The sequence below is a fragment of the Mangifera indica genome, chromosome 10, assembly GCF_011075055.1.
Source record: "Mangifera indica cultivar Alphonso chromosome 10, CATAS_Mindica_2.1, whole genome shotgun sequence".
Classification (NCBI taxonomy): Eukaryota; Viridiplantae; Streptophyta; class Magnoliopsida; order Sapindales; family Anacardiaceae; genus Mangifera; species Mangifera indica.
In genome coordinates, this window is record NC_058146.1 from 16,715,985 (window position 1) to 16,736,044 (window position 20,060).

Below are 20,060 nucleotides of genomic sequence, written 5' to 3' on the forward strand. Positions count from 1 at the left end.
CAGTTATTTATATTGTATGAATACTTTGTATCTTGTCAAATGAAAGATAATTAAAAAAAATACAGAGGAATTTTTCAGTTTTTCTTACATTTTTTTCTTGCTTTTGGTGATCATGATTGTAGATTTTCATAAAAGGGAAAAATGAGAACAGAGAATAGCCTAGAAACCACATATTGTTTATCTTTTGAAAAATACGTCAAAAACTTCATATTATCGCAAAGAAAATCAAATCATTTATTTAAAACTTGATAGATCTATAACAACTATCAAAATACATCACTTATTGTTCAATTGATGACACTTAGAATAACTATCAGAATATTGATTAAACACCGTCTGATTTAGATGGTGATTTAGAGGGTGTTTAATCCTCACCTTTAATTGTGGAGAGAAAGAGTTTCTTCAGAGAGAGAAAAAATATCTCAAAAATGAGTCAATATACTTCGACAAAGTCATGTGAAGAGTTATGAAAATTTAATGAAACCAGGATGTCACCGTTTCTTTCAATTGTCTTCTTTTTCGAAAAGTCTTGGAAGGGACTTGGAAGTGGGGCAAAACGACTTGGAAATGTTAGTAGAGATTAACTAATACATAGAGACTGGTGATGAGAGAGATGAAGACAAGTTCAAGTTGGGGTTTTGGAAATTATCATGTTAATGGTTTCTTTATAAGTACCATTTTTATTTACTTACACATGTCACCAAGCCCACAATTCACAAAACACAGTTCTGCTCTCATGGAGAAAAATCTATTTCTCAGTATTTTCTTAGCTTCTGTTGTTCAATTTTCGACACTTTCCTTGGTTCATCCACAAGTAACCGACGTGTCCACAGACAAAGAAGCTCTTCTTACCCTGAAAGCACGTATAGGCCATGATCCAAGCAATTTGTTGGCCAGCAATTGGTCCACAAGTTCATCTGTTTGTCATTGGATGGGCATAACTTGTGGTGCTCGTCACCTTCGAGTAACAGCATTGAAGATTTCTCACTTGGGTCTCACAGCCACCCTTCCTCCTCAACTGGGAAATCTATCTTTCCTTACAAGGCTTGACATTTGGAACAACAGCTTTTATGGTTCTCTCCCTGAGGAATATGCTCAATTACGTCGACTGAAATACCTTGATTTGAGTCATAATAGATTGTCGGGTGAACTCCCTGCAAGCATTTTTAATAATCTTCCCGATTTGCGATTGCTTTATTTGCATTCTAACATGTTCGCGGGAAAAATACCATCGACCTTATCAAAATGCAGAAGCTTGCAAAACTTATCCTTGTCATTAAATAATTTCACAGGAGCCATTCCGAAAGAAATTGGAAACTTGACTCAACTTAGAGAGATCTATCTTGGAGTCAACAAACTCCAAGGTATGTTATGTGCAACTTTGTTTTAGTTGCTGTTGCTGTTACTGATATTCTTTTTATATTCCTTGTCATTCAATAATATGTTGCTCATTTGTAATGATCTTGTAGGAGAAATTCCAAAAGAGTTTGGAAATTTTGCAAAACTGGAGCTATTATCACTGCAAAATAGTTACTTAACAGGAACTATTCCGTCACTTATCTTCAACCTTTCTTCCTTAATTTCCATGGACTTTTGGAAAAATAGCCTAACTGGTAGCCTTTTGGAAAACATGTGCCAACATCTTCCCAATCTTGAAGAACTATATATGGATTATAATCATCTCACTGGTCCAATTCCATGCAGTTTGGGGAAATGTAGAAAACTTCATATTATTGGTTTGTCGAACAACCAATTCGATGGACATATTCCGAGAGAAATTGGGAACTTGACATTAATCAAGCATCTATATCTGGACTCCAACAAATTGACAGGTAAATAATAAACCTCTCTCAAAACTTCATGTTATTATGAAATAATTTCCTTTTGATATAATTGTATTACCTCTAGTTAAATCTCATGTTTTTGAAACACGGTAGAGATGGTGGACACATATAAGTATATGACATTGTTTACAGATGTTAAGACAGGATTAGTAAAATAATTTGTGAGCTTCCGAGCTATTAAGACATGCATAACTGTAATAAACTGTGTGTTTAAAATAGACGATATTTTGATGTTAAAATAATCCAATTTACTAATTGAGCTTATTTTATTTTTAGGTGAGATACCGAATAAAATTGGCAATCTGTATAATCTCAGGAATTTGGTATTTTCATATAACCAACTAGTTGGCTCTGTCCTGGCTACTATATTCAACATTTCGAAGTTGCAAATACATTCATTGTTTGGCAATCAACTCTCCGAAATTATTCCACCAATTACAGAGCTTCCAAACCTTGAGGGCCTTTGGTTATAGGGAAATAATGTTAGTGGGTCGTTTCCTGATTTCATCACCAATGCTTCAAAGCTCTCCTTTCTAGAAATCCAATATAACTCATTCTCAAGCTTCATTCCTCGTACAATTGGCAATTTAAAAAATCTTGAGAGACTAGATTTAATGTATAATTACTTCACTTCTACTCCTAATCTGAGCTTTCTTTCCAATTTGACAAATTGCAAGAATTTAACAGTTCTAAGCTTAGGCAAAAATCCACTAAATAGCATCTAGGTTCTATAAGGAATCTTTCAAGTTTCTACTTTAGAACCATCTTCAAAAAATTCAAAATTTTCCAGTAGCCAACTTCACTGCTCCATGGCTTCATCACTCCTCCTTAATAAACTTGCTTACCATTCCCAACTTGTTTCTCATCTGAACAAACCTTCTGGTGTTTACTGCCTTAGTCAAAATGTCAGCTAATTGCTCATGTTAATGTTTTATTTTACCGAGTTTGGATATTAATAAGAGATTCGGATCTATTTTCAGTCAAGAATTGCACAAGAACCATATAATAAACCATACACAAATCAACACACCAAATTTACTTGGTTCGGGTTCAAAAGGTTAGAACCCTGCATCCAAGGTAGATGAATTCTCTAGCGAATCCATTAATTAGTAAGAAAAATAGTACAACTTATAGATTCAGAAACCAATCTAGCATTACAGACACAAACGGAAACGAATCCAACCTTGTCGACTTAAATCCTTCTTAAACTAGAGCACCACAATGACCTTGTACACTAACTCAAGAGTTTAGACAACTAGATCTAAGAAAAATAGTGGATTTATGCATTTTTTATAAACCCTAGCAGAGAAGATATGAGGAACCAGGGAGAAAATATATTCACACCTAAAGGCACCCTATTTTTCTTCTAAGAAACAGCCAACGAAAAATGCATTTCTTTTTCACTTTCTCAATAAACCAACTAATGGTTTATATCCATTAGTTAAAAGACTTAATCAAGCAAAGACTAAACTACCCCTGGATAGTAACTACAACCCAACCTTTGCTCAAACGTTTTCTCTTATTTACAAGACTACCATTAGTTTTTATGTCATAGATTCACAAAACTCCACCTTGACAAAAAAACTAACATATCTAAGGACTCCACTACAAACCACAACACACTTACACTGAATAAATTTTGAGTAAATTCAGGGCATCCTTAAACTTACTCAATGGCATAGACTTTGTTAAGGTATCAGCTGGATTGACATCTGTTAATATTTTCTTCACATTAACTTTACCAGCAGCCAATATATCTCTGATGAAATGCAACCTTACATCAATGTGTTTAGTCCTCTCATGAAATGTAGAATTTCTGGACAAGTGAATAGCACTATGTGAATCACTGAAGACTTTTGGAACATCAATATTTAGCCCTAACTTAGAAATAATTCCTTTTAATCATAGTGCTTCTTTAACTGCTTCAGTTAATGCCATATATTCAGTCTCAGTTGTTGAAAGTGCCACAATGTGTTGCAAATTACACTTCCAGTTTACAACATTTCGACCAAAGGTGAAAATATAACTAGTGAGGGATCTCCTTTTATCACAAAATTCTTTCATAGAAAATAGGTTAGTAGCATCAATAGTATAACACAAGCCATAATCAGATGTACCCTTCAAATACCTCAATAACCATTTTGTTGCATTCCAATGTTCTTTACCTGGATTACTTATAAATCTGCTAACAAGACTAATTGCATATGCTATATCAGGTCTAGTACCTATCATTGCATACATTAGACTTTCTACCACATTAGAATATACTATATTTTTCATGAAATTAGATTCATCAAAAGACAACAATCCAACAGATTTTAATTTAAAATGAGCACCCATAGGAACATTCACACACTTTGCATTGTTCATATGATATAGTTCAAGTACTTTTCTAATAAAAACAGACTGAGACAAAGTCAAACATTGTTTCAATCTATTTTTACTTATATCCATGCCTAGTATTCTCTTCGTAGGGCCCAAGTCTTTCATTTCAAATTCAGAATTCAGTATACATTTCAAATCAAGTAAAACATTCATAACCTTAGAAGCTATAAGCATGCCATCCACATAAATAAGCAAATATACAAAATTTCCATTTTTAATTTTCTTAAAATAAACATAGTGATCATAGTTACATCTGGAAAATCCAATTGAAAGAACAAAATCATCAAATCTTTTGTACCATTGTCTAGGTGACTGTTTAAGACCATAAAAAGATTTATAAAGTAAACAAACCTTATTTTCATTATCAGGTTTCACAAACCCTTCGACTGTTCCATGTATATTTGTTCTTTTAATTTTCCATGCAAAAAGGCAGTAGTAACATCCATTTGTTCTAATTCTAAATCAAACAAAACAACAACAGATAACATTAGTCTAATAGATGTATGCTTTACCGCAGGAGAGAATACCTCATTATAATCATTGTATTCTCTTTGTGAGAAACCTTTAGCAACAACTCTTGCTTTAAATCTTGCTTGTTCAACACCGGGTATACCAGGTTTCTTTTGAAAACCCATGTACATCTAATTACCTTTTTACCCTTGGGTCTATCTATAAGTGACCATGTGTGATTTTTCTGTAGAGAAGTTATCTCAGTCTTCATAGCTTTCATCCAATCATCTCTGCATTTACTTTTACACACTTGCTTGAAATTAATAGGTTTATCCATTTATATCACATCACCTATCAATAATGCATATGAAATGAGATTTACATGTGCATACCTAGAAGGTAATCTAATTTCCCTTCTAACCCTATCTCTAGTAAGTTGATAATTGGAAAAATTAGGACTACTATCAGATTAAAGACTTTTCTCTTGATTTGATAGTGGTGGTTGTTGATTCAAGTTAAGATTTGGTACTTTGAAGCACAAATTGAATCCAAACCCAATTCAGGTACACCATTAGACTCTTAAGATTGTCTATGAAAACTAGACTGTGTTGTCTCCACCTCAATTTGAACCTATCCTGACTGACTACTAACAAACAAGTCTTTATAAAGTTTTGATTTATTAAAGACTACATCCCTACTTATTACACATTTTTTATCATTAATCAACCACAACATATAGCCTTTTATGCCTATAGGATAACCCAAAAGAACAGCTTTTAAAGCCCTAGGATTTAATTTTCCCTGATTCACATGAACATATGTAAGACATCCAAAGGGTTTCAAATGGCTTAATGATGGTGGTTTTTTATTCCAAAGTTCCATAACTGTTTTAAAATTCAATGTAGATGAATGTCATCTATTAATCAGGTAACATGCAATGACAACTGCCTCTGCCCAAAATCTTTTGCTTAAACTCGAATATGCCATTATACACTTAACTTTATCCATAATGGTTTTATTCATTCTTTCACCTAACCCATTTTGTTGAGGTGTTTCAGTACATGTTCTATGCCTAAGTATTCCTGTTTTCTTACAAAAATCTGAAAAAGGTTTATTACAAAATTCCAATCCATTATCTATTCTTAAAACCTTTATTTTTTCGTTAGTTTGATTCTTAACAAGTGTTTTTCATTCGTTAAAGCAATCAAAGGTTTGATCCTTATGTTTTAAAAAAGACACCCATACCTTCTTAAAGTAATCATCAATAAAGGTTATAAAGTAATGAGAATTAGCCAAAGAATTAGGGATCTGTGAAGATCCCCACAAATCAAAGTGTATATACTATAAAACATCTTTAGTTCTTTGAGTAGCAGAGGCAAATCTAAGTTTATGTGACTTGTCTAGGACACAATTTTCACAGAAATCTAAATTACCAATCTTATCAAGATTAATCAATTTCTGTTTACAAAGTTCATGCAATCCAACAACACTTATATGTCCAAGTATTTTATGCCAGAAAACAGTTTCATCAGATTTAAGATTAAAATTCATAGAATCTGACATAAAATTCTTAGAGTAATCATTAATAAAGGTTATAAAGTAATGGGAATTAGCCAAAGAATTAGAGATCTGTGAAGATCCCCATAAATCAAAGTGTATATACTCTAAAACATCTTTAGTTCTTTGAGTAGCAGAGGCAAATCTAAGTTTATGTGACTTGCCTAGGACACAATTTTCACAGAAATCTAAATTACCAATCTTATCAAGATTAATCAATTTCTGTTTACAAAGTTCATGCAATCCAACAACATTTATATGTCCAAGTATTTTATGCCACAAAATAGTTTCATCAGATTTAAGATTAAAATTCATAGGATCTGACATAACAGAACCTTCCAAGATATACAACCCCTGATTCAATTCCTTTTCATAACCACTAAGGACCCTTTCATTGCCTTAAGAACACCATTTGCAGATTTAAAAGCATATCCATTTGAGTCTAACGAACCTAAATAGATTAAATTCCTCCTTAGTTTAGGCACCAACCTCACATTTTCAAGGATTTTAATAGAACCATCATGCATTTTAAATTTGACATTACCAACAATAATAACATCACATGACTCATCATTTCCCATTAATACTTTACCTCTATTCAAGTGTTAATGTCCGTTAGCTAATCTTTCCTAGTTGTCATGTGAAAAGTGCAGCCTGAATCCATAACCCATTACTCACTAAACATTCTCTCTGTTAATGTAAGAACCTCAGTACTCTTATACCTTTATAGGAAATTTACTATGTCATGGTTTTCATACTTGTTATTATTATTACATAGTTTCTTCTTCTCTAGGCAATTCTTCTTAAAGTGACACTCTTTATGACATTACCAACAAGTTTTCTTACTCTTAGATTTGGATTTAGAGGTTTCCTATTTTTCTGATTATTCTCTTTTCAATCTTACCTCTAACCTGAAGCCCTTCATTGATTGCCTTCATTTCAAATTTAAGTTCTAAATCTTTTGATTTTAAGGTACCCAATACATCATCTAAAGACAGACTCCCTACCATATTTTATTGTAGCTTTAACATCTTTAAAAGAATCAGGTAAAGAGTTCAAGTGATTATTGCTTGGTTTTCATCAGATATATTCTCTTTTATATTAGCCAAACTAATGACAATTTTATTAACTTCATCTAGATTATCATCAAGAGATTTAGTAGAATCCATTTTAAAACCAAACAATTGTTCCTTCAGGTAAATTTTATTAGTTAGGGACTTAGTCATATACAATGACTTTAATTTCAACCAAATCTTTACAACAGTGTTTTCATTATTAACCTGTCTTAAGATATTATCAGATTAATGCAAGACAAGAAAACTATATGCAATTTCTAAAATTTCAGATTTCATATCAGGGTTTATATTTTCAGGGAGAGCAGATTCACCACCCAATGCCTCAACACATTTTTGATGAACAAGAACAACATACATTTTCTTTCTCTATATATTAAAATCACCCTTCCCATCAAATCTCTCAACATTAATTTTTGTTTGAGCCATTGTTATTCAAGTGTTTACTAACCCAGTTCTTTACAAGCCACAATAACAGAAAGAGAACAAGGCAAGCTATTTTTTTTTTTAATTTCTTTAAGCCACAGTGATAAAATATCAAACACATGAATAGTATAGTCACAATAGGCAAACAGAGAACAAATAACAAGCCAAATAATTTCAACTCTTTCAAAATAGCAATAATAAAATGTAAAGAACTACAAGATAAACAAATCTTGAACCAAGAAACACCCCAAACAATTTTCCTTAAACAAGAATAACAATATCCAACTCAAAAGTGCTCTGATACCACTTGTTAATGTTTTATTTTATCGAGTTCGAATATTGGTCAGAGATTCGAACCAATTTCAGTCAAGAATTATACAAGAACCATATAATAAACCATACATAAATCAACACACCAAATTTACTTGGTTCGGGTTCAAAAGGTTAGAACCCTGCATCCAAGGCAGATGAATTCTTTAGCGAATCCATTAATTAGTAAGAAAAATAGTACAACTTATAGATTCAGAAACCAATCTAGCATTACAAACACAAACGGAAACGAATCCAGCCTTGTCGACTTAAATCCTTCTTAAACTAGAGCACCACAGCGACCTTGTACACTGACTCAAGAGTTTAGACAACTAGATCTAAGAAAAATAGTGGATTTATGCATTTTTTATAAACCCTAGCAGAGAAGATATGAGAAACCAGAGAAAATATATATATTCACACCCAAAGACACCCTATTTTTCTTCTAAGAAATAGCCAATGAAAAATGCCTTTCTTTTTCACTTTCTCAATAAACCAACTAATGGTTTATAGCCATTAGTTAAAAGACTTAATCAAGCAAAGACTAAATTGCCCTTAGACAATAACTACAACCCAAACTTTGCTCAAACTTTTTCTCCTTATTACAAGACTGCCATTAGTTTTTATGTCACAGATTCATTGCTTAACTAAGCTAAAATGGATTAACCTCCCCTCCAATTCTTCTTCTGCTTGCCTAATAACATGATATTTGATGTTGATATGCTTTGTTTTACCATGGAGAATAGGATTTTTTGTTATAGCTACTGTAGCTTTGTTATCACAATAAATAGGTGTAGCTTCTGCTTGCTTTTCATGCAAATCATCTAAATTTTTTCTCAGCCAAATGGTTTGATTTACAGCTGAAGCAACAACTATGTATTCAACTTCTATTATAAATTAGGCAACAACACTTTGCTTCTTAGAATTCCAAAATATCACACTTGATCCAAGAGAAAATATGTAACTAGAAGTGCTTCTGAAATCATCAATAGAACCACCTCAGTCATTATCAACATGGCAATGTAAATTCACCTCTAATTTTCCGCCATAAAAAATACCAAGATCAACTGTATTTTTGACATATCTAAGTACCCTTTTGGTTGTTTTGAAATGTTGTTGGCATGACTTTTGTATAAACTTGGAAAGCAAACTTGTGACATACATTATAGCTAGTCTAGTTATTGTTAGATAAAGTAAGCAACGTACCAAGCTTTTGTAGATAGATGGTTCAACCTTTAGAAATCCATCATTCTTTTCTAACTTTTGGTTTAACAATAAAGGGTAGTCAACTCCCTTTGCATTTTTTCCATGCCAAACGTTCTTAGTATCTCCTTTGCATATTTTTCTTGACCAATAGAAGTCCTAACATTAGATTGAATTACTTCAATGCCTAAAAGAAACTAAGCTCTCCTAAGTCTATCATTTTGAATGCACTTTGTATCTCTAACTTTAGCCAAGCAACCAATTCTTCATTACTTCCTGTAACCAAAAGATAATCCACGTAAATGGATACTATTAACACATTTTTTTCAAAAACTTTCACATATAATGTGGCCTCATTTAGGCTCTTTACAAAGCCAAGCTTTAGCAAGTATGCATTCACCTTGCTATACTAGGCTTTTAGAGCATGTTTTAGGCCATATAAGGCCTTTTTGAGTAGGCACACTTTACTTTCTTCACCTTTCTTTACAAATCCAAGAGCTTATTCAATGTATACTTTTTCACTTAATTCACCATTGAGAAATGTATATTCAACATCAAGTTAATAGAGGATCCAACCTTTTTGTATTACTAATGCAATAAGAAGTTTGATAGTGTCAAACTTACAACTGGAGCAAAGGTTTCAGAGTAGTCTTTACCCTATTTTTGAGCATACCCTTTCACTACAAGCCTTGCTTTTAACTTGTTTACAAAACCATCAACATTCATTTTTGTTTTGTACACCAATTTAACCCCTATTACATGTTTATTTGGAGGTCTCTCTACAAGCCTCTAAGTCTTATTCTTTTCAATCATCTTTATCTCCTCTTGTATTGCAGCCTTCTAACTAGGAAACCTTGATGCTTCTTCATATGTTGCAGGCTAAAATACAACTATATTACACCTATTGTAAATATCAGCAAGTTATTTCATTTTGGGTAATCTATCTTCATCATCACTATTACCTTACAGCTCATCTTTTGCCACTTTTTACTTTGCAAGTTAGACTCATCTTTCACCTTCACATGAACTTCATTGGTTTCCTAATTCCACACTGAATCTTCATCAAATTTTAAGTCTTTATGGATGCTAATTTTTCTAGTAAAAGGATGATGTACTTTATATGCTTTTGATAAGTCACTACAGTCAACAAAGTTGCCTAATTTAGCTTTCTTACTCAGTTTTTCTCTCTTTATTTCTGGTATATATGTCTAGCAAACACAACCAAATATCCTCACATAACTCACATTTGGCTTTGAACCAAACCAAGCCTTATAGGGTGTCATTTCCTTCAAGGCTCTTATTGGTAATTTGTTGAGTAAATGCACTGTTGTATTCATAGCTTCTGCCAAAAGCTTTTTGGCAAATTAGCTTCTAACAAAAGACATCTAGCCAATTTCCATCACTATCATGTTCTTCCTCTCACTCACCGCATTTTGCTGAGGGTTGTAAGGAGCTATGAGTTGAGGTTTAATGCCATTTTCCTTACAAATATTTCCAAAATTTTCATAATATATTCCCTTCCATTATTACTCCTTACTATTCTTATTTTGCATCCACTTTCATTCTCCACGAGTCTCTTGAAATTTAGAAAAAAAATCTAAAACTTCAAATTTCAATTTCATGAAATAGACCTAGCACATTCTACTAAGATCATCAATGAATAGAACAAAATATTTGCTTCCACTTAAAAAACTCTCCTTCATAGGACCACACATATCAGTGTGTACTAGCTGTAGTTTTTCTTTGGCCTTCCATGCTTCATTCTTTGAGAATGAGAGTCTGGTTTGCTTGTTTAATTGACAATCTTGACATACTTTTCCTATCATTGCCACTTTTGGCACCCTAACAGTGAGCTCCTTTTCATGCAAAAGTTTCAACCTTTTTTCATGAAAGTGGCCTAGTCTTTTATGCCATTTAATTGACTCCTAATCACATCTAACAAGTGCTTGAGCATTCAACTCACTTTACTCTAAAGAAAAGCTTCTATGCGTCATTTTGACTACCATTAATTCAACCCTATCCGAATCATATACAAAACATTTTTTATTGTGAAAATTGTGAAGAGTAATTATTCTCTAGCATCTGACCAATACTCAATAAATTAAGAGCTATGCTAGACACAAATAAGACATCATTAATCATTTTTGTACCTAATAATGTGTTCATAGAAACTGTGCCAACTTCTTTCACTTACATAAACTCTCTATTTCCAATTTTAACTTTGGAGATTTTGCTTTTCTTTAAGTTGACAAAAAGACTTTCATCTGAAGTCATATGGTTGGTGCATCTATTGTCTAATAACCAGGTTTGAGAATAGACTTAAGCTTCATGTTAGCTTGTTATAAACAACTGCTCTTCAAGTTACTCTTCCTTCATCTATAACATTTCAACAACCTGAGCTTACTACTGATTTGTTTTGCTCTTGTTCTTACATACTTTCTCTATATGACCAAATTCTTTACACCCTTTACATTGTATTTCAGGTCTATATTAGTAATACCTCTTTGTGTGGCTGGTCTTTTTACAATGCTGGTAGGGTGGAAATATGCCTTTCTTCCCTTTTTGTCTTCTATCAAGGCTCTCCTTTTTTTTTTTTCTTTTTTGCCAAATTGCTACTTATTTAAACTAGAACTAATATGCATTTTTGTTGTTTGATTTGCAACAGAAGCCCCTTCAAATATTAGAACTCCATCTCTGAATGCTTGTTTTAATTCCATACCTTTTAAGGAGTTTGAAAACTTTAAAATGGTCATGGTGCTCATGTCTTTCGAATCTTCCAAGGAGGAGATCTTTGCCTCAAACTTTTGTGGCAAACTTACCAACACTTGCTCCACAACTTTATTTTCAAAAATCACTTCTCCAAGAAGAGTAAGCTAGTTCACAATCTTTATTAGCCTATCAATGTAATCTTTAACCGATTCACCCTCTTTCATTCTAAGCAAGGCAAACTCCTTTTTAAATTGAAAATTTGCATTTGCTTAGATTTTTCACTTCCATGGAATTCTAATTTCAACTTATCCCATGCCTCATTTGCTATCTTACAGGCTATGATCTTTGCAAACATCACCTCTAATATAGCAGAATGGATACAAGACAAAGCCTTGTACCTCTTAGCCACTTCTTCGGAATGGTGCTTAATTTGATTCAATGTTGGGTATTAGGCAGTGGATTCGGTTGCTTATGTATCTTAGCCACATCCCACAAATCAAAAGCTCTTAAGTAAGCTTTCATCTTCATTGCCTAAACTGCAAAATTTTCACTAGAAAAAACTGGTTCAAAAACCCCTATAAAATTAATTGAGGCCATGGTTTGTATTCTTAGTTTCTTTTCCCTATTGCATGCTTTAGCCTTCCTTTGCTTCAAACTTCTTTCTTGGCATAGGCCTTTACAAAGAATTGGAAGCTCTAATATCAATTGTTTATTTTTAATGGAGATTTGTATGCAAAGAAAGCATGAAAAAATTCAAAAAACAGAGAGAAATTGGAGAGCTGGAATAGAAGATTTTCGTTGCTGTGAAAAGTTAACATTTTCTATTCTTTTCCATACATTAATATTTACATCAGTTTCACTAAATCCATGTGCAATAATAGCTTCAATTAAGCTTACCCATACAATTTCTTACGAGTTAACCAAACCTTAACTATCAAAGTACATCAAACACAACTACTACAATTTGGTTTGGTTGCAATCTAACCTAAAACATTACAAAATGGTTAAGTTTGTCATCATTTTAAGGCTGAAAAAATAATACACATCAGCTTCAAGTTTCTGCACCAGAACCACCTTCAAAAATTCAGAATTTTTTAGTAGCCAACTTCATTGTTCCATGGCTTTATCACGGTTAACAGCTTTGAATATTTCTGACATGGGTCTTACAACCAGCCTTCCTCCTCAACTGGGAAATCTATCTTTCCTTACAAGGCTTGACATTTGGAATAACAACTTTTATGGTTCTCTACCTGAGGAATATGCTCAATTATGTCGACTGAAATACCTTGATTTGAGTCATAATAGATTACCGGGTGAACTCCCTGCAAGCATTTTTTGATAATCTTCCTGATTTGCAGTTGCTTTATTTGCATTCTAACATGTTCAAGGGAAAAATACCATTGACCTTATCAAAATGCAGTAGCTTGCAAAACTTATCCTTGTCATTCAATAATTTCACAGGAGCTATTCCGAAAGAAATTGGAAACTTGGCTCAACTTAGAGAGATCTATCTTGGATTCAACAAACTACAAGGTAAGTTATATGAAACTTTGTTTTAGTTGCTGTGACTGATATTCTTTTTATATTTCTTGTCATTCAATAATATATTGCCTATTTATAATGATTTTGTAGGAGAAATTCCAAAAGAGCTTGGCAATCTTGCGAAGCTGGACGTATTATCATTGCCAGATGGTCACTTAACAGGAACCATTCCAAGAGAAATTGGAAACTTGACATTAATCAAGTATCTATATCTATACTCGAACAAATTGACAGGTAAATAATAAGCCTCTCTCAAAACTTCATTTTATTATGAGTTGTGGAACTCGTCACCTTCGATTAACAGCTTTGAAGATTTCTAACTTGGGTCTTACAGCCACCCTTCCTCCTCAACTGGGAAATCTATCTTTCCTTATAAGGCTTGACATTTGGAACAACAGCTTTTATGGCTCTCTCCCTAAGGAATATGGTCAATTACGTCGACTGAAATACCTTGATTTGAGTTATAATAGATTATCAGGTGAACTCCCTGCAAGCATTTTTGATAATCTTCCCGATTTGCAATTGCTTTATTTGCATTCTAACATGTTCGTGGGAAAAATACCATCGACCTTATCAAAATGCAGTAGCTTGCAAAACTTATCCTTGTCATTCAATAATTTCACAAGAGCCATTCCGAAAGAAATTGGAAACTTGACTCAACTTAGAGAGATCTATCTTGGATTCAACAAACTTCAAGGTATGTTATGTGCAACTTTGTTTTAGTTGCTGTGACTGATATTCTTTTTATATTCCTTTTCATTCAATAATATATTGCCTATTTATAATGATTTTGTAGGAGAAATTCCAAAAGAGCTTGGTAATCTTGCAAAACTGGAGCTATTATCACTGCCAAATAGTTATTTAACAGGAACTATTCCCTCACTTATCTCCAACCTTTCTTCCTTAATTTCCATGTACTTTTGGAAAAACAGCCTGACTGGTAGCCTTCCGGAAAACATATGCCAAAATCTTCCCAATCTTGAAGAACTATATATGGAGGATAATGATCTCACTGGTCCAATTCCAAACAGTATGGGGCAATGCAGAATGCTTCGCATTCTTGTGTTGTCGAACAACCAATTCGAAGGGCATATTCCTAGAGAAATTGGGAACTTGACATTAATCAAGGATCTATATTTAGACTCAAACAAAATGACAGGTAAATAATAAACCTCTCTCAAAACTTCATGTTGTTATGAAATAATTTCATTTTGATATAACTGTATCACCCTTAGTTAAATCTCATATTTTTATAACATGAGAAAGACGATAGATATGTATGAACATACCACATCATTTACAGATGTTAAGACAAGATTAGTAAAATAGCTTGTGAGCTTTCAAGCTATTGAGACATGCATAACTATAATGAACTGTGTGTTCAAAGCAAATAATATTTTGACATTAAAATAATGTAATTTAATAATTGAGCTATCTTATTTTTAGGTGAGATACCAAATGAAATTGGCAATCTTCATAATCTCAGAGGGTTGGTATTTTCATATAACCAACTAGTTGGCCCTGTCCCGGCTACAACATTCAACATTTCAAAAATGCAAATACTTTCATTGTTCGGCAATCATCTCTCTGGAGTTATTCCATCAATTGCAGAGCTTCCAAACCTTGAGGGTCTTTGGCTGTGGGAAAATAATTTCAATGGGTCGTTTCCTGATTTCATCACCAATGCTTCAAAGCTCTCCTTTCTAGAAATCCAATATAACTCATTCTCAGGCTTCATTCCTGGTAAAATTGGCAATTTAAAAAATCTTGAGAGACTAGATTTATCATATAATCAGTTCACTTCTACTCCTGATCTGAGCTTTCTTTCCAATTTGACAAATTGCAAGAGTTTAAGAGTTCTAAGCTTAGGCAAAAATCCACTAAATAGTATCCTTCCAAGTTCCATAGGGAATCTTTCTATTTCTTTGGAACATTTAAAGATAAATGATTGCAACATTAGTGGCAAAATTCCCAAAGAAATTGGAAACTTGAAAAACTTGATAGATCTACAATTACAAGATAATGAATTGACTGGACCAGTTCCAGTTACAATGGATGGATTGCAGGATCTCCAAGGTTTGTATCTTCAAAATAACAAATTTGAAGGACTTATCCCAGAATTTTTTTGTCATTTAAATGAATTGGGTGAGTTGAATTTGGGGGAAAACAAGTTCTGTGGAGTCATACCTATATGTATTGGCAATCTCATTGCATTGAGAAAATTACTTTTAGGTTCAAACCGGTTAACTTCTATACCATCAACTTTGTGGAACCTGGAGGATCTTTTGTACTTTGATTTGTCATCAAATTATCTTAATGGATCTCTTCCATTAGACATTGAAAAACTTAAGGTTGTCATAGCTATAAATTTGTCATGGAATCTTTTATCGGGAGAGATTCCAATTGCTATTGGAAGCCTGGAAAATCTACAATCTCTCTCTTTAGAGTACAACAAATTACAACACTCCATTCCTGAAACATTTGGCAACTTGAAAAGCTTGGAATTCTTGGATTTGTCTAGAAACAACCTTTCTGGAGTGATTCCCAAGTCTTTAGAAGCACTCATATACCTCAAATATCTAAATTTATCTTTCAACCAACTAAGTGGCGAAATTCCTAGAGGAGGGTCCTTCAAAAATTTCTCAACTGAATCGTTTAAGGGGAATCTTGCATTGTGTGGACCTCCTCAACTACAAGTTCCACCATGCAAAAAAAGCACTCATCGAAAATCAAGGACTGAAAAGGTTTTCCTATTGATTCTTTTGCCAACATGCATTGCGATCTCATTAGTTGTCCTGGTTCTTATGTCTTTGTTGATCTGGAAAAGGAGAACAAGGCCAACTACCAATGTTGATTTTTGTCCTGGAGGAACATGGAGAAAAATTTCTTACCAAGAACTTGTGAGAGCAACAGATGGATTCAGTGAGAACAACCTGCTTGGTAAAGGAAGCTATGGTTCAGTTTACAAAGGAAGATTAGATGAGGGAATAGAGGTTGCAGCAAAAGTATTCTCCTTGGATTTTGAAGGAGCTCTTACAAGTTTTGAAACTGAATGTGAAGTAATAAGACGTCTTCGTCATCGAAATCTTGTCAAAATCATCAGCAGCTGTTCAAATGATGATTTTAAATCTTTGATACTTGAATACATGCCTAATGGAAGCTTGGAGAAATTGTTGTTTTATGAGAAGAATGTTTTGGACATTTCTCATAGACTGAATATAATGATCGATGTTGCTTCAGCTTTGGAATATCTCCACTTTGGCTATTCAGTCCCAATCATTCATTGTGACTTAAAGCCAAGCAATGTCCTACTAGACCAAAATATGGTTGCACATTTGAGTGATTTTGGCATTGCAAAGCTCTTAGGTGAAGAAAACTCCATGACACAAACAAAGACCCTTGCCAGCATTGGTTATATGGCACCAGGTAATTGTTTCATTTTTTTTTTAATTAAGATGACAACATTTGGAGATATGAAACTATCAACTTGTTTTATTGAAATGATGGAATTTTGTTTTTTCTATTCAAGAGACTTAACTTACAAATTTTTATATTGAAAGATCCAAACTTTTAAATGTTCCTATATAGAAAACCAAACTTCAATATTTTCCATTAAATATATTAAACAAACACAATTAAATTTATTTTGTTTTGTTTTATTTTAGAAACAAAGTCCTTAGTTTGGTATTTTTAATAGGAAATAGTAAAAGTTTATTCATTCAATAAGAAAATTTGAAAATTTGATTTTTCAATAAGAAAAAATTGAAAGCTCAATTATATCAGTTAAAAAAATACAAAGTTTAGTTTCTCCAATAAAAATAGATGGTAGTTCGATATCTCCATTTGTTGTAATGTTTTTTAGTAAAACTTCGATTTGTTACTGTTTATGTGTAGCAATGAAAGTGCATATGCATGATTACTATGATCAGAATATGGGAGAGAAGGAAAGGTATCTAGACAAGGAGATGTGTACAGCTATGGTGTCATGCTAATGGAAACATTTACCAAGAAGAAGCCAACAAATGAAATGTTTACAGCAGAAATGAGCTTAAGGAGGTGGGTTAGTGAATCATTATGCAGCACAGTGATGCAAGTCGTGGACACAAATTTGCTTACAAGGGATGATGAACATTTCTCAAGCAAGGAAGAATGTGTGTTGTCTATCTTAGGCTTGGCTATGGAGTGTACAAAAGAATCACCTCTGGATAGGATCACCATGAAAGAAGTAGTGACAAGACTCATCAAAATCAAGGCCCAACTTCCAGAAATCGAAACAAGAAAAGGCAAATAGGTTTTGAATTTAGGCTAACTTCCTTCTATTTTCAGTGAGAATAAAGTTGTAATCTAGGTGATCAACCACATACCTTTAAACTTTTCTTTTGTCTATGTTATGTTATTTAACTATGGATAATTGCTTTTGATTTGCAGAGAGAAATGGAAGAACTGGCTAGCCAACGTCCTGTCAATGAGACAGCCTGAGTTTGGCGACCATCTGCCTCTGTCATGAGTTTGATGACTAGTATATGCATGTTATTAGGTCAACTTTGATTAAAAACAAGTTCTTGTAATGAATTTTTAAATTTGACGGATCTTAATGTCGCGATGATAGAGTATAGGGGGTTTGAAATTTTGCTATTTTCACTAGAGATGGATTATAGTATCTATTATTATTATTATTTTGACACACGCACACACACACCCACATCCACACACATACACATACACACACATATATATAAAAACACATATACATTTAACAAAAACCAGCCAGGGGCAAACAACCTAAGTTCATCCTCAAGATGGACAATAGCGAAATCACTAGGTAACAAAGAGCCCATAAAACCAATATAGAGAACCAACATAAAGATCAACACAATCACGATCAGACAACACTTCCAACCCATACTACAGGGAGCCCACTGGATCCACACAATTCACTTACACAACAATCCTCTATACCTAGGAAGCCACTGAAACACCAACGCCTTCACACATCAGGCAGCCAAGAGATCCACCAGTACTGCCCACCAGAAACCAATAAGAGCAGCTTGCAAAAATTGCGGAAGCACAAGTGGAAGGATAGATGCAGCAGCCGAAACAAACAGAACCAGGGAGGCACCTCCCACCAAAAGATAGAAGCAGCATTCAGGAATCACCAACAGGAGTGGCAACAATACTATCAAAAATATATATTGGGCTTACAAGTGTGAAGATTGAAACTCATATTACACAAAATCAATTGGCTAGTGTTAAAATCCAATCTACATACTTATATATCATTCTCTTATGTTCTATTCATTAGATGTGAGACTCTTTTTCTTTTCATTTTATTTAAGTTTCCAACACCCCTGTTTCGAAGACCGGAAACAGATTGTATTTTCCAGGGATGGGAGCTCCAGCAAGAACAGAGCAGCAAACATCAGGATGGCACAACAACGGGTATGGAGGACACCAACTCAGACAACGAAGCTGAACTAGGCACAGGACAGTAAACCACCGGGTGGAACCACAACCAAGAACCATCCATGCAAAACACTACTGGAACGCTCCAGGACAGACAAGAAAAACTCTGGGAGAGAAAAGATAGGAAGGTGCCAGCAGAACTGGCAGCTAAGAACACAAATTCGACAGTAGTAAGGCAGATAAAGGCCAACATATCCAATGAACACCAATGCAAGAGAAAACCAGCAGGGGAGAGGGATGCAGGGATCAGCGACTCCAGAGAAGGAGAAAGGCAAAAGAACATGAGAGGATGCCAGCACTAAAGCAGCTGCAAAGAGCCAACCCGTGCCAACACAGACCAGTAGCATAAAGGCGCCTCCACAGGACCCAAGAACACATTGGAAGAAGCTAGGCTGATGCAGAGGAGAACCACAGACAGCCAGAGACCACCAGGGAGTTACAGAGAAAAGGCTGAAAACACACCATGAAATGGAAACAGGCCGGAAACAGAGAATGCAGGGATGAAGAAGCCATAAAAAATCCAGCAGCAGAAGAGATGAGGCTGTGGAGAGGGACATTCATTCAAAAAGACCACAGCAACCTGCACCAAACCACCGAAGTTGGAACCAGCAAAAGGAAAGGAGAAGCACCTGCAAAAAAAATACCCAGTTAGCAAAAAGGTTGCCACCTCCAAAGAGCTGAACCCTCAACACTTGTGGATGCAGTTCGACAGGCCCCAATTCCAAGCAATGGCTTTCGGCGGTGGGAAGTTTGAGAGGTCAGCCCCTCTATCTCTAACTAGCCTCCTGATCCTTCCCACAAATCTCATCAAAGAGTAGGGCCTCGTCCACTAACTATGCAACATGACATGTGTTCATGCCCTTTATTGATGAAGTAGTTGTCAATTCAACCAATAAAAGTTTTTGGTAAGGAAATTTTAAAATTATAATAAATTTTGAAAAATAGTTTTAAAGACTAGTAGGATTAGCTTTTAAAATTAGGATTATTTGTAAAGCTAATTTACATTACAAAACGACAAATACACCCATACATAATTTTTTGAATTGCAAAATGAACTTAGATAAGCATTCAATTCATTGCATAAATAATTTCATAAATT

At 34.0% G+C, this 20,060-nt stretch overlaps 1 protein-coding gene across 4 annotated transcripts; it reads left to right on the forward strand.

The window, feature by feature from the left end:
• The first annotated feature begins 614 nt into the window (after positions 1-614).
• On the forward strand, positions 615-19,913 carry LOC123227976 (receptor kinase-like protein Xa21). 4 transcript variants are annotated; one of them, XM_044653148.1, is made up of 9 exons: positions 616-1,364; positions 1,470-1,832; positions 13,418-13,489; positions 13,589-13,732; positions 13,833-14,195; positions 14,295-14,657; positions 14,945-16,924; positions 17,428-17,789; positions 17,927-19,913. In XM_044653148.1, the coding sequence occupies exons 1-8, from the start codon at positions 695-697 to the stop codon at positions 17,787-17,789; spliced, it is 4,317 nt and encodes a 1,438-aa protein (XP_044509083.1). In that variant the 5' UTR covers positions 616-694; the 3' UTR covers positions 17,927-19,913. The 4 variants fall into 4 exon arrangements, 2 of the variants coding, with proteins under 2 accessions (XP_044509083.1, XP_044509084.1); XR_006504577.1 differs by having other exon boundaries at positions 17,428-17,846; XM_044653149.1 differs by lacking the exon at positions 17,927-19,913 and having other exon boundaries at positions 17,393-17,626.
• The last annotated feature ends 147 nt before the right edge of the window (positions 19,914-20,060 follow it).

Coding starts and splice junctions, on each gene's coding strand:
- LOC123227976 (XM_044653148.1), top strand. CDS start 695: ATGTCACCAAGCCCACAATTCACAAAACACAGTTCTGCTCTCATGGAG. Junction 14,658..14,944: donor AGACTCAAACAAAATGACAG/GTAAATAATAAA, acceptor TCTTATTTTTAG/GTGAGATACCAAATGAAATT. Junction 16,925..17,427: donor CATTGGTTATATGGCACCAG/GTAATTGTTTCA, acceptor TACTATGATCAG/AATATGGGAGAGAAGGAAAG.